Consider the following 16,684-nt stretch of genomic DNA (forward strand, 5'->3'; position numbering starts at 1 on the left):
AGAACAGAACGTTGGACCATTCTGAAGTGGCCTTTGAGCCCTGATCTAAACCCTGCTGAACATCTGTGGACAGAGGTGAAACATGATTCAGATGAAGCAGTTCAGGAGTGGAACCTGTTGGCAGGTGCACATTGAAATTACTTGATTGCAGAGATTGACTTAAAAAGTTGTGCAACAAAATATTAAATGTACCATTCATTTAGCCAAGGCCAGTCTCTTTAGTTTTTCTGTTCAACTAAAATTCAAAAACTTTGATTCTCACTAAATTTGTCATTCTGTCAGTTTCAGTTTGTTTCAGTGACCAATGTGGGCTTTTCATTCTTCAACGAAGGCTACAAACAAGTTTGATCACATCTGTAGCACAAACCAGAACAAGCACTTGTAAATGGAAACTTATTTATTCTTGATAAGTTTGTACAAGTTTACTCTTCTTGACTGAACAGGTTTAAGTTGTCCTTAAATCAAAATGCTTTCAAATAAAGTGATTAATCTAAGCCAGAACACTTGGAAGTTACTTTTAACTTCAACTATTTAATTTCTGTAAACAAAAAGGTTCCAAGAAACTTGTTTTTCTATAGCAGTAACAAGTGAGTATAAATTTAAAGGATGAAAAGCCATTAACTGTTTAGAGTCTGTTCCTGATCAGGGAGTCTGCTGCTGCTGGGAGTCGTAGTCCACTCTCTCGAGCAGCAGGAGCATTTCAACGTGCATCGTCTGAGGAAATAAATCCACGGCCAGCGCTCGCACCGGACGGAACGGAGCTCCGTGAACTCTGTTGGAAGGAGCTCTGCACAGGCTGAAAATCAAATTTTAACATTAAAATATGAGAAAATGCTCGCTCGCATAGCTTTTAATAATAAAACCAGTAGCTGCAGGAACAAAATGGCTAAACTAGAACTCACTCAATGAAGTTGGCCATGGCTGCCTTGGCGTTGCACGCAACGTAAACGAGCCTCTTCAGATGTTCTGCTCTCCTGATGGCGAGGATCACTTTGGAATCTGTTCATTAAATAAAACCTCTTAACGCAACACATCTTTAACACGGTGCACATTTTGGTCTCTGTGCACTTACGTAGGCCTGCTCTGGGTGGATCTACGATGGCGGTGACGTTGGGTGAAACGACAGCATTGAGGATGTTAGGAAACACATCCTCTGCTTTTCCACAGTGAAACTCAACATTACTGAGACCTTCAGACACAAAGAGGGAAACCATCAAACCCAGACCATCATACTAGAGGCCTAATGGTTTTGATTCACTTTAGGCAGGATGGATGTGTGATTAGGCCTGTCACGATAACAAATTTTGCTGGGCGATTAATTGTCTCAGAAATTATTGCGATAAACAATAATACTGTTTGAAATTTGACAATAAGTAATTATTGTCAAATTTAAGGAAAAAAATTTAGTTTTGCGTATAGTACCTTTTTTCGACCACTAGATGGCAGTATAAGACTGTTTGAACCAAAGGATGGATAGTGAGGGAGCGAGCAGCGTCTCTTTAAGAAAAATGGGAGGGAGGTCTCTTGACGTGACATGGGCCGTCTCTCTTTGGTTCTCAAAATGGCAGATGCTCGGTGTGGTTTGAGCTCTTTAGCATAGAATTTTTCACACAAAGCTTTTAAAAATAAAAAATAAAAAATCAGTAACACAAGTTCTCAGCTTCTTTTTGCAGAGAAAAACTTTTTGGACGAAGGCACGGGTTTCAATCAATTTTGGAGCTTCGACAAGACGGAGGTTTTTTCCCAGAGGTCGGCCTGTTAGCTTAGTTCGTAGCTTAGCTTCTCAGCTTAGCTGCCAACGATCCAAAAATGTGATTTTGGGCAGTTAAAATGGATTTTAAAGAGAAAAGAGAAAGGGAGGGGTCAGTGAAGAGCACCAGAGTTGAGCCTTTTGTCATCCAGTGTCTTCAGTAGAAAGAGAGACATGAAGAAACGATAAAGACGATAAATGAAAATGAGGTCAATAAGTTTCATTTATCATGAGATTAATTGATTTGTTGTTGATCGTGACAGGCCTATGTGTGATGATGTCTAGTGCCCTACCGTTGAGCTTTGCATTAACTCTGGCGTCTTCCACTGCTTCCTGGCACAACTCGATCCCAATCACCTTTTTTACTCTCTAAACAAAGAAATAGAACGTCCTAACAGATCATTCAAATTCAGTGCAACGTGAATTATTAAAATTTTATCAGTCACAGAAACATTTGCAACATAAAGATTACTTTAGCGAGGGAGATGCCAATGGTTCCAGTCCCACAGCACACGTCCAGCACTGTGCTGTCCTGATCGAGCTGGGCCCACTCCCCCACAGCCGAGTACAGCACCTCTGCAGCTCCTGTATTCACCTGCGAGGTAACACACACTGAGCACCTGGCCACCTGTTAACCACCTGGCCACCTGTTAACTACCTGGCCACCTGTTAACTACCTGGCCACCTGTTAACTACCTGGCCACCTGTTAACTACCTGGCCACCTGTTAACCAATCTATATAAATAACTGTAGTCACCACATTGTGTATGATGGCTGCATAACTCGTCTTCAAAGTCAATATTTAAAATACAGAAATTAATTTACAGTATGGTACAGTGCTGCTTGTAAGTGAACACTTCAGAATTTTCTATATTTCTACATAAATTTGACCTGAAACATCAGAATTTCACACAAGTCATAAAAGTAGATAAAAAGAACCCAGTTACACAAATGAGACAAAAATATTATAGTTGGACATTTATTTATTGAGGAAAATGATCCAATATTACATAATTGTGATAGTAAAAGTATGTGAACCTTTGCTTTCAGTATCTGGATCAGTAACCATGATACTACCACCACCATGTTTCACAGCTGGGATAAGGTTCTTATGCAGGAATGCAGTGTTTTCCTTTCTTCACACAGAATGCTTCCCATTTAAACCAAAAAGTTCTATTTTCAATCACTCAATCTTATACCCTTAGGTAGATTTGGTTACAGTGAGGTGAGTCAGCTTTCTTGCCAGACAGGAAACTTGACATAGACACACCATAAGTATAAAAATAAATATAACATGATTCAAAAATGATTTTATTTTTTTTTTTTAAAGGTGCTATGCTAAGTTGAATTTTGGAAGCTTATGGCAACAGGAACAAAGCTGGTTTTATACCAGTACTTAGTTTTACAACTGGGAATCAAATATGAGCCTGGGAGGAGCCTGAACTGGCAGTGCAGAGGATGAGCCACATCTGTTCAGATGGATGGATAACATCTGCACCTGCCTGGAGTACAATAATCTGGGATTAGCTGCATCTCACCCGTCATCTTACTGGGACCATTTGACTATTTGGTTCAGGCAGTTCTTGTTTTTAAGAGTTGAAACACCAAACCAGGACACCAAGCAGTGAGACAACCGATTCAAGAAAAGCTTGAAAAACTAAAGTCAACAAGAACACAAAGTTTGTTTTCTCAGTCATCCAGGTATATAACAACAAAAAAGGTTGATTCATGTCATCTGGACTTCGTTTTTTTGTTAAAAACACAAGAGTCAGGGTGGCTTCTGGGTAATACCAGATGGCTAGGCCTCAGACTGACTAAGCCTCTTGGACGAGGGGCGAAACGTTTCTTTTTAACAAAAAAACGAAGTCCAGATGACATGAATCAACCTTTTTTGTTGTTAAAGTCAACAAGGTTTTATCGACGTGGAAGGAAGAAAGTTTCCTGAGGATAAACAGGCGCTGGTTCCTGTTCTTACACACAGTTAGGTCAGTTTACTGTCAGTAACTGTACACAGATATTTGGAGGTGTCAAGAACTTCCACAGTCTGCCCCTTTAGAAGAGTACTTAATTTTGGTCTCATCCACAGAACTCTTTTCCAGCAGCCTTCTGCGTGTCCACTTGATCTTTAACAAACTGCAGATGAGCAGCAATGTTCTTTTTGGAGAGCAGTGGTTTCTCCTTCAACCTCGCCATGACACCATTGTTGTTCAGTGTTCTCCTGATGGTGGACTCATGAACATTAACATTAATCAATGCGAGAGAGACCTACAGTCGCTTAGAAGTTACCCTGGGGTCAGTGACGTGCAGTGAGCTTTGTGACAGAAGATTTTTTTCATCAAAGCGACAAGGTCCTGGAGAACCGGCATGTCCAGCTGAGACTACATATTTGGACTTATGATAGCAGGAACTCTGCTTTTTGGCATCAGCAGGACTCTGTTTTATCGACTTTTGAAGAAGACATCGGGAGCAGTTTTGGCCATGGAAAAGCTTCCGAGTCAGTGTGAAGGTTTTGGTCCTGGCTGTGGGAACTTTAAATCCTTTGGTTTACGAGCTTAACCGTAAGGTGGAGGCGATTGAGAATCGCAGACCACCTGCGGCTTCTGGGACTCGTCAGTGTGGTGGGTTCGACCTTGAAGGAGACTCATAGCATGGATCAGTGAAATTAAATTTCGATTGTACGTACATATTCGCATTGTACCTCGGTGCAATTCCAATAAAGTTTATTCTGATTCTGATAGGTGAGGCACTGACTCATTTGGAAATCGGATGTTCACATATACAGGTCCTTCTCAAAAAATTTGCATATTGTGATAAAGGTCATTATTTTCCATAATGTAATGATAAAAATGAAACTTTCATATATTTCAGATTCATTGCACACCAACTGAAATATTTCAGTTCTTTAATTGTTTTAATACTGATGATTATGGCATACAGCTCATGAAAACCCAAAATGCCTGTCCCAAAAAATTAGCATATCATAAAAAAGGTTCTCTAAACAAGCTATTAACCTAACCATCTGAATCAACGACGTAACTCTAAACACCTGCAAAAGATTTGTGAGGCTTTTAAAAACTCCCAGCCTTGTTCATTACTCAAAACCGCAATCATGGGTAAGACTGCCGACCTGACTGCTGTCCAGAAGGCCATCATTGACACCCTCAAGCAAGAGGGTAAGACACAGAAAGAAATTGCTGAACGAATAGGCTGTTCCCAGAGTGCTGTATCAAGGCACCTCAGTGGGAAGTCTGTGGGAAGGGAAAAGTGTGGCAGAAAACGCTGCACAACGAGAAGAGGTGACCGGACCCTGAGGAGGATTGTGGAGAAGGGCCGATTCCAGACCTTGGGGGACCTGCGGAAGCAGTGGACTGAGTCTGGAGTAGAAACATCCAGAGCCACCGTGCACAGGCGTGCGCAGGAAATGGGCTACAGGTGCCACATTCCCCAGGTCAAGCCACTCTTGAACCAGAAACAGCAGCAGAAGCGCCTGACCTGGGCTACAGAGAAGCAGCACTGGACTGTTGCTCAGTGGTTCAAAGTACTTTTTTCGGATGAAAGCAAATTTTGCATGTCATTCGGAAATCAAGGTGCCAGAGTCTGGAGGAAGACTGGGGAGAAGGAAATGCCAAAATGCCAGAAGTCCAGTGTGAAGCACCCACAGTCAGTGATGGTCTGGGGTGCCATGTCAGCTGCTGGTGTTGGTCCACTGTGTTTTATCAAGGGCAGGGTCAATGCAGCTAGCTATCAGGAGATTTTGGAGCACTTCATGCTTCCATCTGCTGAAAAGCTTTATAGAGATGAAGATTTCATTTTTCAGCACGACCTGGCACCTGCTCACAGTGCCAAAACCACTGGTAAGTGGTTTACTGACCATGGTATTACTGTGCTCAATTGGCCTGCCAACTCTCCTGACCTGAACCCCATAGAGAACCTGTGGGATATTGTGAAGAGAAAGTTGAGAGATGCAAGACCCAACACTCTGGATGAGCTTAAAGCCGCTATCGAAGCATCCTGGGCCTCCATAACACCTCAGCAGTGCCACAGGCTGATTGCCTCCATGCCACGCCGCATTGAAGCAGTCATTCATGCAAAAGGATTCCCGACCAAGCATTGAGTGCATAACTGAACATGATTATTTGAAGGTTGGCGTTTTTTGTATTAAAAACACTTGTCTTTCATTGGTGGGATGAAATATGCTAATTTTTTGGGACAGGCATTTTGGGTTTTCATGAGCTGTATGCCATAATTATCAGTATTAAAACAATTAAAGACCTGAAATATTTCAGTTGGTGTGCAATGAATCTGAAATATATGAAAGTTTCATTTTTATCATTACATTATGGAAAATAATGACCTTTATCACAATATGCTAATTTTTTGAGAAGGACCTGTATGAACCCAAAATAGAAGCTTATATTTCAATTTAGCATTTTTTTAAAGGCATCTAATTATGCTTTAATCAACTCCATACTCCTCTCTTAAAAAAAACTATTAGCTTTATCCCACATTGTTTGAACAGGAAATCTGTAAATTCTGTGATTTTGACCATTGAAGTGTTGAAATAATTCAGAAAACAGTTTTATAAAACAGTTATACAGAACAGTCAAGTGATTAAATGTATTTTCTCTTTTCATCTAAACATGTCCGCTGTGTGGAAGTATTTTACACTAGAAGCACCACAGAACAAGACAGCATTGTGCATTGTCTGCAGAACCATAGCACCACGTTAAACCGCGATGAAGTTAGTTTTATATTGGACATTCGAGCTCCGTGGCTTCAGCGGGGCAGTACTCTTTGCTCAATCCGAAAGAGGCGACTCGACCCCGGCCAGCCGCGTCCAATCGGCCCCGCTCAGTCTGCCTGTCTCTGAGGAGGGACAGACAGAGTGCGGCTGACCGAAATCAGACTGACTGCTTCGGATTGAACAAGAAGAAGACATCGCTGAAGCCCCGGAGCTTGAATGTTTATTGAGAAGTTGCTAAACTTCATCATAATTAATGACCAACCACTATCAGTTGTAGAAAATGAAGGATTTCACAGCTTGATACTTGCAGTCAAGATATAGTTTACCCTCCAGGAGATATTTATCAATACAACAGTACACAATCATAAAAAAACATATGATTTGAAAATTACACAAAAAAAAATATCTATCTATCTATCTATCTATATCTATATCTATCTATATCTATATATATATATAAACGAAACAAAAACAGCTACATTATAAAGTGATGTAAAATACTAAAAACAGGAACATGTCTGTTGGTTTATGCCATGAATTTAGCAGATGTTTGAAGCCATTTCACATTTTATTTTATTCATTCATTTAAAAGAAACAAAACAAATTCATCAAAAAGAAAACATTGAAAGAAAAGAGTGCAGAAATAAGAAAAAAAATCTTATATCTGCCCCTTATTTAAAAAAATATAAAATAACTTTAAACAATCACTTAAATTAATCACTAATATCCACTTTAAAAGCTAGGAATAAAAAAATATATATATGTTTTGTGTTAGCAGAATTTAATTCTAACTTTAAAACTTATCCAACATTAATAAAACTTACCTCAAGTTACCTTTTTGGACATGCATGCATATATTTGTGCAAATTGTACTTGAGAGGAGATTATTACAGCCTCATAAAATCAATGATGATCATGATATCGGAACTGGATCGGTATCGGACGATATTTAGATTTAGGTATCAGGATCGGAAGTTAAAAAATGTGGATCGGTGCATCCCTAGTTATGATGACAGGTGAGACAAAGCCTCACCTGCCTCCCCTGACTGCACGTCACTGTTTCAGGGCTCCTTTGTGACCTCGCTGACTGCTTGTATTACACACCTTGTTCTTGGAGTGATCTCTGTTGGCCCACCACTCCTGGGGAGGGAAACAATGGTCTTGAATTTCCTCCATTTGTGCACACACTGTCTGACTGTGGATTGGTGGAGTCCAAACTCTTTTACAGGTTGTTTGTAACCTTTTCCAACGTGATGAGCATCAACAACTCCTTTTCTGAGCTCCTCAGAAATCTCCTTTGTTCCTCCATGATCCACTTCCACAAACATGTTGTGAAGATCAGACTTTGATAGATCCTGTTCTTTAAATCAAACAGGGTGCCCACTCACACCTGATCATCATTCATTGATTGAAAACACCTGACTCTATTTTCACCCTCAAATTAACTGCTAATCCTAGAGGTTCACATACTTTTATCACTCACAGATATGTAATGTTGGATCATTTTCATCAATAAATTAATGACCAAGTATAATATTTTAGTCTCGTTTGTTTAACTGAATTCTCTTTATCTACTTTTAAGACTTGTGTGAAAATCTGATGATGTTGCGTCTCTATTCATGCAGAAGTATAGAAAACTCTAAAGGCTTCACAAACTTTCAATCATCACTGTATATCAAGTGTCCTGGTGTTAACTTTGATTGTAATTTAATCTTTTGAAATAAATCCATACCTGGAAGAAGGAGTGAGGAGAAATCCTGAACTTCAGACCGAGCAGCTCCTCATGAATGCAGCTCTCCCCAGCTATGAGCTCACAGGGCAGGTCCTCCGGGTTGGGAGATTTTCTTCAGTCGAACACACAAATGTAGCTTCAGTTATGTAGATCCACTATCCCTCATGAAAGGCTGAGCGTTAGCGTGTGGCTTTATTCACCTCTGACCGTCTCGAACAAAGTATAAAGAGGTCGCAGCGCTCTCACTGCCCTTTCCTTCAGTGAAGTACTTCTTCATAGAGCTCTTCAGAGCATTGAGCTCGTCTTCCTCAAGTTTCTAAGAGAAAAAAACGAAGGAGAGTAAAAGGGAGAAATCTAACAGTTCATTACATGAGGTTAAAGTGAAGAAGTCTCGTCACCTGCGGGTTGAAGAAAACAATCACCATAGCTTGTTTGGTCCTTGTGGTGCGCACAGTCAGCTGCTTCCAGTGACCTTCGTATGTCTCAGGACTGTACACAGAGTATGGAGTTGTCCTGCTCACAAAATCGTCACGAAAACAAAAGAAGAAAGAATTTGTAGATTTTCAATCTTTATAAATGACAGCATCCATAACAGCTGCTCCACCACAACCATGTCGTAATACCTAATAAAGTTCTGAAATTCGCTGACCACCCTTTTGGCCTCTGCTGAAACATGGCAGGTCTCTGCTGGTCCCACCACAGCACAGGAGCCTCCTTTATACTTCCCCAAACGAAAACCAATGGTCTTATCCTCGCCATCTGCCCCAACTGAGATGAGGAACTCGCACTTGTTTCTGTACTCTGTCTGCCACAAACACGATCAGAATAACTCGTTAGTAAAGTGAAAGGTGTTAAATAACAGATTTTAAATTTGAACCAGTTTATTCTGGAATAATGTTTCTGCTTGTATTTACTCTGATCTCCTGAACCAGTGGATGGAGTTTAATGAAACTGTCCAGACGTAATCACTGAATGTACATCTTCGTCTGATCGACTTTTAGAGCCCAGTCCAAGATGGCTGCCATGGCTAATTAACCTTTGCCCAATACAAAAATGCCTTTAACATATTCAACATTACAGATGAGATGAAGTTAATGTAGCCGAGTCATCCTCAACACATATTCCAAGTAGGGATGCACGATATTATCGGCATGGCATCGGCCGATTTTAGAGTTAAAGTTAAATATCGGACATTAGCCATTCCATTAAAATAACTCACTGATATAAAAGACACTGTTTTTGGTTGACAACCCAGTGACAAGGATGCCTGCAGCGCCAGCACAATGTGATGATGTCATGCGCGCCTACCTGATCTGATCACGGCGGAGAGGAAAATTCAAAATGTCGGCGGTGTGGAAGTTTATTTTCTCGTTGAGGATGTCGGATTCCGAAGATTTCTGGATTACGTTGAGCCTCGCTACATCGTCCACAGTCAGAAATATTTTTCCGCCGTACCCTTACCCGAGTTAGTCTGAGGGTTTTAGATACTTTTCCACATTGCCTCAGTTAATTCAGGTTTGTGGTTGTTTTTTAATCATTTTGAAATAATGTTTTGTTAACTAATAATAGCCAATCCCTTTTCATCTATGACATCATAGACAACAAAGTATTAAGAACTAGAATGAAGTCTCTACTAGACCCGTCACGATAACAAATTTTGCTGGGCGATTAATTGTCTCAGAAATTATTGCGAAAAACGATAATATGGTTTGAAATTTGACAATAATTAATTATTGTCAAATTTAAGAAGAAATTTTGATTTTTGTATGTAGTGCCTTTTTTTTACCAGCGGATGGCAGTACAAGACTGTTTGAACAGAAGGATGGATAGTGAGGGAGCGATCAGCGTGTCTCTTTAAGAAAAATGGGAGGGAGGCCCCTTGACATGACATGGGCTGTCTCTCTTTGGTTCTCAAAATGGTGGACCAAAAACAAAAAAATCCAAAAACGCAATTTTGGATCGTTAAAACAGATTTTAAAGAGAAAAGAGAAAGGGAGGGGTCAGTGAAGAGCACTGGAGTTGAGCTTTTTGTCATCCAGTGACTTCAATAAAAAGAGAGACATGAAGAAATGATAAAGCCGATAAATGAAAATGAGGTTGATAATTTCCATTTATCATGGATTAATTGATTGTTTATTGCAACAGGCCTAGTCTCTACTGCTTCTCAACGAGGCTGAGAGGGAAACAGAAAGAGGCTTGCATGCTGCAGGACTATTTTTAACTCATTTGTTAGCACCGTGCCTTGTTTCAAGTCCTGTGTCATTTAGTTGCCGATTCGCTTTTGTGTTTGGGATCATTGTCCGGCTGCATGACCCAACATGAGCCCATCCTCAGCTGTCTGACAATGTCTGAAGACTCAGTGACTGCAAGATGCTCAAATTCTGTAGCGGCAAAGCATCTCTCTCAACCACTGCGCTTTAAAGCTGGTTAGGAAAACAAATCATACTGGTTCAGTCTTTTTCTCCTTATCCAGCAATGAAAGTTCACATTTAATATGCTAACTGAGCTGTGATGTGGCAACCTTTCCAGGATGTTCCCAGACTCTCGCCCATTAACTGCTGGTAACTAAGCCAGCAGTTAATGGGAGTGTGATATCAGGATCATGTTATTTTAGTCATTTGTGTGTTTTCAAACTGAAACTACTTGCTTAATGAGTTAATGGTTACCTGTGTGGGAGATGGTCGAATGGCTTCAAGAGGACAACACATTTTGTTGAATTTTCCTTTCTGTGCAAATAACCATGGTAACATGGCTTTGTTGGTGCTGCCAATCTCACTGAAACAAAGCAAAACGATCAGCCAGACTGAAAACACAAACGTTTGGTTGTCAGGAGCTCTTAAACCAGATGTAGCAGGAAACTAGACTTTGTTCAATAAACAGGTGAAAACATCACTTTGCTGCTGTAAAACATCTGACTGAGACCTACTTGGCCAACCTCTGCAGAATCCCCACCACCTCCTGCTCCTTCCTCCTCAGCTGCTCCTCGTAAGGCACATTCCACAGAGGAGTCACCACATTGGCGATCTGAACACTGAGTGGCTCCTCGTCCTCCTCCTCACCGCCTTCAGTTCTTTTAGAAACGGGCTGCCCTGACACACCCTCGCCCTCCTCCTGCTTCCTCTTCTTCAAGATGGGGTCTGCTTTCGGTTTGGCCAGCTTGACGCTGAGCACCTGACCCTTCCACTGCATGCCGTGAACCATCTTCATGGCTTTGTCGCGCTCCTCCTCATTCTTAAAGGTGACAAAAGCAAACGTCTGCCTGCCAAAAAGCTTGATTTTATGTGGATTGAGCCCATGTTTGGCCAGGAACTTCTTTAGGTCATTGAAACCGGTGAACTTGGGCAGATTCCTGATCTCCACCTTGAAGATTTCAGAAGTGAAGAGGTCGTCCTTTATGTAGCGGTACTTGCAGGGGTCAGGAGCTGCCTCACTGTCGCGTGCAGCTTGAGCATCAGCTTCAGGAGTGTCGTTTTTAAAGTTTTGTGGGACATCATCAGGCTCCTCCTCCTTTGATGGTGTTGCATCAGATGCTGGATTGCTACCTTCTGCCATCATTCTGCTGGCTGTGAAAATACCAAACACTTGTCAGAAGAACAGAAAAGGCTCATCATTCTCTTGAATAATATTTGTTAAGACATCTTGAAAACAGCAAAAAATACTTTTTGTTAGTTAGGACAACTAAAAGCAGCTGATCAGATGATCTCAGAGCCCACATACAAGCATAAAAATAGAAAGCAGAAGATATGAGGAGAAGGACCATTTATGCATTTGAGTCAACATGAGAATTCTTTTAATCAATTCTGTCATATGAAGGAAGCTAACGAAGGACTGGTGAAATGTGCTCAAATCTGCACGAGAAGGGCAGCAGCATTTAGAACAAGTAGGTGTGAAATGGAGGCCTGACTGACCCCAACATCAAGTACAGTGAAGTAGTCACATCAGGTTCTCCCCAAGTCAGGTCTAATCAAAACAGGTTTCAATTTAGATACCGGTCTTAACTGAGAGAAACGTTTCTGCAGAACAGCATTAATCTGTTTATTAAACTTACCAAGTCCAAAATTATCCAGATCTGTGACTGTTTAAGACATGACTCCAGAGTTTTACAATGTAGACAGGTGTGTCTGAGGGAGTGCTAAGGCTTAACACAATAATATTTATATATATTTTTTTTTATTAAAGCTAAAAAAGTGCAGCCAGTCATGCATTTAGCTTGTCAAGACATTCTGGTAGAAGGAGCAAGAATTATTTGGCTTTAGTTGCAGATAAATATGGCCATCATCTGCAAAAAACTGGAAGAACATGCCACATTTTCTCAGAATATAAAGGGTGCAGGTTAGTGAAAATGTGCAGTCTGAGAATGGAACCCTGAGGGACCCCACAGGAAAAAGGTGCTGAAGTGGACAGAAATTTTCAACCATTGACAGAAGCTGTCATTCAAGTATGAAGGACCTCTTGCAATATGTAATATTGTAAGGCTTGTTATTACCATGTGAGGCTCAGATATTTTAATGTAAGCTTAATACTTGGACAACTGACTGAATTGTGACTATCGTGCAGGCTACAGTCAATTAGCTTTAGGGGCCATGGTGAATTAGATTAATCCCATGATTATTTGGTGAAAGTTCCTTTCCACTTTCCAGTGGTTCATGAGATATTTTGCTTACAAACAGATCTGACTCCAAAAGTTACTGCTGAAGTTAAAAGCAAAGATCTCACTGAATGAGTAGCCCTTGGAGTAAATGTTTTCTATGAAGCTCAACTACAACTAAAGTTTGACATATCGTGTAAAACTGACTGAATCATAACAATCATAGCCATCTTGTAAGTTGGCTGTGGCAGCCATCTTAAACAGGGGTTTCTCCAAAGGTTAATCAGTTGTAGGTGTACATCTTGCAGTACTTTCTGAGGGTTTACAAAAAAAATCTGTCCAATGGGATATTTTGCTAACAGAGCTGACCGCAATTTCTTAATGGCATAAATTTAAAACAAAGATCTTGTTGAGAATGTGTCTAAAATTGACTCATTTTGAGTGATTTTGTGTTTTGAATTGTGAGTTTTCTGTGGCAACATCCTGAATGATAAAGTGATACAAAGCGTTTCACAAGTTACATCTGTCACCATCCAAAGGTCTGGATAAGGCTGAGGTGGAAACATTCACTGAGGTGAATGTTTGTTTTTGTACAGAATTTTTTGAAATCTCGTTACTCTAAACTTGACAGATTATTGTTCAGACTGAGTGCAGGCAGCAGACACATTCATTTAAAACTTATAATTTTATCCACATGTCAATTCTTACCTTCAAACACCAAGTTTCGTTTCCGATACTACTAAGCACGAGGCCGCCATGTTGATTTGAACACGTGCAGCGTGAACTCTGAACTCTCTTAAAGGGGCAGTAGTCCTTTTATTTATTTAACTTTTTTTTTTTTTTTTTTACCTGTATTTATACAGGTTAATCCCATTGAGTCACGGGGACTCATTTACAAGGGAGACCTGGTTTTTAACAAAGAGAGATGACAACAGTGGATAACAAAGACAACAATAAACAGTCATAAGGATGCGTACAAATGTATATCCCCTCCCTGGGCTGCCACCTTACCGTGGTGGAGGGGTTTGAGTGTCCCAATGATCCTAGGAGCTATGCTGTCAGGGGCTTTACGCCCCTAGTAGGGTCACCCATGGCAGACAGGTCCTAGGTGAGGGACCAGACAAAGTGCAGCCCAAAAACCCCGATGATGAGAAAAATAAACGGACCTAACGTTCCCTTGCCCGGACGTGGGTCACCAGGGCCCCACTCTGGAGCCAGGCCTGGAGGTGGGGCACGCGGGCGAGCGCCTGGTGGCCGGGCTTTTACCCATGGAGCTCGGCCGGGCACAGCCCGAAGAGGAGACGTGGGTCCCCCTTCCCATGGGCTCACCACCTGTGGGAGGGGCCAAAGGGGTAGGGTGCAATGTGGGATGGGTGGTGACCGAGGGCGGGGACCCTGGCGGTCTGATCCTCGGCTACAGAAGCTGGCTATTGGAACGTGGAATGTCACCTCACTGGTGGGGAAGGAGCCTGAGCTGGTGTGTGAGGCTGAGAGGTTCCGGCTAGAAATAGTCGGACTCACCTCTACGCATGGCTCGGGCTCTGGAACCAGTTTCCTTGAGAGGGGCTGGACACTCTTCCACTCTGGAGTTGCCCCTGGTGAGAGGTGCCAAGCAGGAGTGGGCATACTTATTGCCCCCAAACTTGGTGCCTGTGTGTTGGCGTTCACCCCAGTGAATGAGAGGGGGGCCTCCCTCTGCCTACGTGTGGGGGGATGGGTTCTGACTGTCGTTTGTGCTTATGCACCAAACGGCAGTTCGGATTATCCACCCTTTCTGGAGTCCTTGGAGGGGGTACTGGATAGTGCACCTCCTGGGGACTCCCTTGTTCTGCTGGGGGACTTCAATGCTCATGTGGGCAATGACAGTGAGACCTGGAGGGGTGTGGTTGGGAGGAACGGCCCCCCTGATCTGAACCAGAGTGGTGTTCTGTTGTTGGACTTCTGTGCTCGTCATCGATTGTCAATAACGAACACCTTGTTCAGGCATAAGGATGTCCATATGTGCTCTTGGCACCAGGACACCCTAGGCCACAGTTCGATGATAGACTTTGTCATCGTCTCATCTGATCTGCGGCCACATGTCTTGGACACTCGCGTGAAGAGAGGGGCAGAGCTGTCCACTGATCACTACCTGGTGGTGAGTTGGCTCCGATGGTGGGGGAGGATGTCAGTCAGACCTGGCAGACCCAAACGTATTGTGAGGGTTTCCTAGGAACGTCTGGCAGAGTCTCCTGTGAGATGGAGTTTTAACTCCCACCTCAGGGAGAACTTTGAACATGTTCCGAGGGAGGTGGGGGACATTGAGTCTGAGTGGACCATGTTTCATGCCTCTATTGTCGAGGTGGCTTACCGGAGCTGCGGCCGCAAGGTTGTCGGTGCCTGTCGCAGCGGCAACCCTCGAACCCGATGGTGGACACCGTCGGTGAGGGATGCTGTCAGGCTGAAGAAGGAGTCCTATCGGGCCTTTTTGGCCTGTGGGACCCCGGAAGCAGCTGATGGGTACCGGCAGTCCAAGCGACATGCGGCTCGGGTGGTTGCTGAGGCAAAATCTCGGGCATGGGAGGAGTTCGGAGAGGCCATGGAGAATGACTTCCACACGGCTTTGAGGCGATTCTGGTCTACCATCCGGCATCTCAGGGGGGGAAAGCGGTACACCACCAACACTGTTTATAGTGGGAGTGGTGTGCTGCTGACCTCAACTCGGGATGTTGTGGGTCGGTGGGCGGAATACTTTGAAGACCTCCTCAATCCCACCGGTACGTCTTCCACTGAGGAAGCAGAGCCTGGGGACTCTGGGTCGGGCCCTCCAATCACTGGTGCTGAGGTCACCGAGGTGGTTAAAAAGCTCCTCGGTGGCAGGGCCCCAGGGATAGATGAGATTCGCCCCGAGTTCCTTAAGGCTCTGGATGTTGTAGGGTTGTGTTGGCTTACGTGACTCTGCAATATTGCGTGGACACGAGGGAAGTTCCCCTGGATTAGCAGACCGGGGTGGTGGTCCCCCTATTCAAAAAGGGGGAACGTAGAGTGTGTTCCAACTACAGGGGAATCATGCTCCTATGCGTCCCTAGTAAGGTCTACTCTGGGGTTCAGGAGAGGAGGGTCCGTCGGATAGTCGAACCTCGAATTCAAGAGTAGCAGTGCGGTTTTCGTCCTGGCTTTGGAACACTGGACCAGCTCTACACTCGCAGCAGGGTCCTGGAGGGTGTGTGGGAGTTTGCCCTACATGTGCTTTGTAGACTTGGAGAAGGCGTTCGACCGCTTCCCTCGGGGAACCCCGTGGGGGATACTCTGGGAGTATGGGGTACTGGGCCCTTTGATACGGGCTGTTAGGTCCCTGTATGACCGGTGTCAGAACCTGGTCCGCATCGCCGGCAGTAAGTCGGGCTTGTTCCCAGTGAGAGTTGGACTCCACCAAGGTTGCCCTTTGTCACCGATTCTGTTCATAACTTTTATGAACTGAATTTCTAGGTGCAGCCAAGGTGTTGAGGGGATCCGTTTTGGTGGCCTTAGGATTGCATCTCTGATTTTTGCAGATGATGTGGTCTTATTGGCTTCATCAGATCGTGATCTACAGCTTTCGCTGGAGCGGTTCGCAGCCGAATGCGACGCGGCCGGGATGAAGATCAGTTCCTCCATATCTGAGGCCATGGTCTTGAGCCGGAAAAGGGTAGAGTGCCCTCTCTGGGTCAGGGAGGAGGTTTTACCCCAAGTGGAGGAGTTCAAGTATCTTGGGGTCTTGTTCACGAATGAGGGAAAAATGGAGCGTGAGATCGATAGGCGGACAGGTGCAGCGTCTGCAGTGAAGCAGGCGCTGTGCAGGTCTGTCGTGGTGAAGAGAGAGCTGAGTCAAAAGGCGACGCTCTCAATTTA

The 16,684-nt window shown here is 43.3% G+C and overlaps 1 protein-coding gene across 1 annotated transcript; it reads right to left on the minus strand.

The window, feature by feature from the left end:
- Window positions 1–432: 432 nt before the first annotated feature.
- Window positions 433–13,638, minus strand: trmt2a (tRNA methyltransferase 2 homolog A). The gene is made up of 12 exons (XM_037680599.1): window positions 13,523–13,638; window positions 11,153–11,789; window positions 10,893–11,001; window positions 8,850–9,031; window positions 8,625–8,739; window positions 8,427–8,542; window positions 8,227–8,338; window positions 2,223–2,345; window positions 2,044–2,119; window positions 1,073–1,189; window positions 903–999; window positions 433–796 (listed from the first exon to the last, which is right to left on the minus strand). Exons 2-12 carry the CDS (start codon window positions 11,779–11,781, stop codon window positions 643–645), a joined length of 1,830 nt encoding a protein of 609 aa, XP_037536527.1. The 5' UTR covers window positions 11,782–11,789; window positions 13,523–13,638; the 3' UTR covers window positions 433–642.
- Between the last annotated feature and the right edge of the window lie 3,046 nt (window positions 13,639–16,684).

Source organism: Nematolebias whitei, chromosome 8 (assembly GCF_014905685.2).
Source record: "Nematolebias whitei isolate Nwh7 chromosome 8, NemWhi1, whole genome shotgun sequence".
NCBI lineage: Eukaryota > Metazoa > Chordata > Actinopteri > Cyprinodontiformes > Rivulidae > Nematolebias > Nematolebias whitei.

Excerpts from the sequence above, each read along its gene's own strand:
- trmt2a (XM_037680599.1), bottom strand. The coding sequence starts at position 11,781 with ATGATGGCAGAAGGTAGCAATCCAGCATCTGATGCAACACCATCAAAG. Across the intron at positions 8,543-8,624 it reads TTGTTTTCTTCAACCCGCAG|AAACTTGAGGAAGACGAGCT; the intron begins GTGACGAGACTT and ends TTTTTCTCTTAG. Across the intron at positions 2,346-8,226 it reads CTCCTCACTCCTTCTTCCAG|GTGAATACAGGAGCTGCAGA; the intron begins GTATGGATTTAT and ends GTTACCTCGCAG.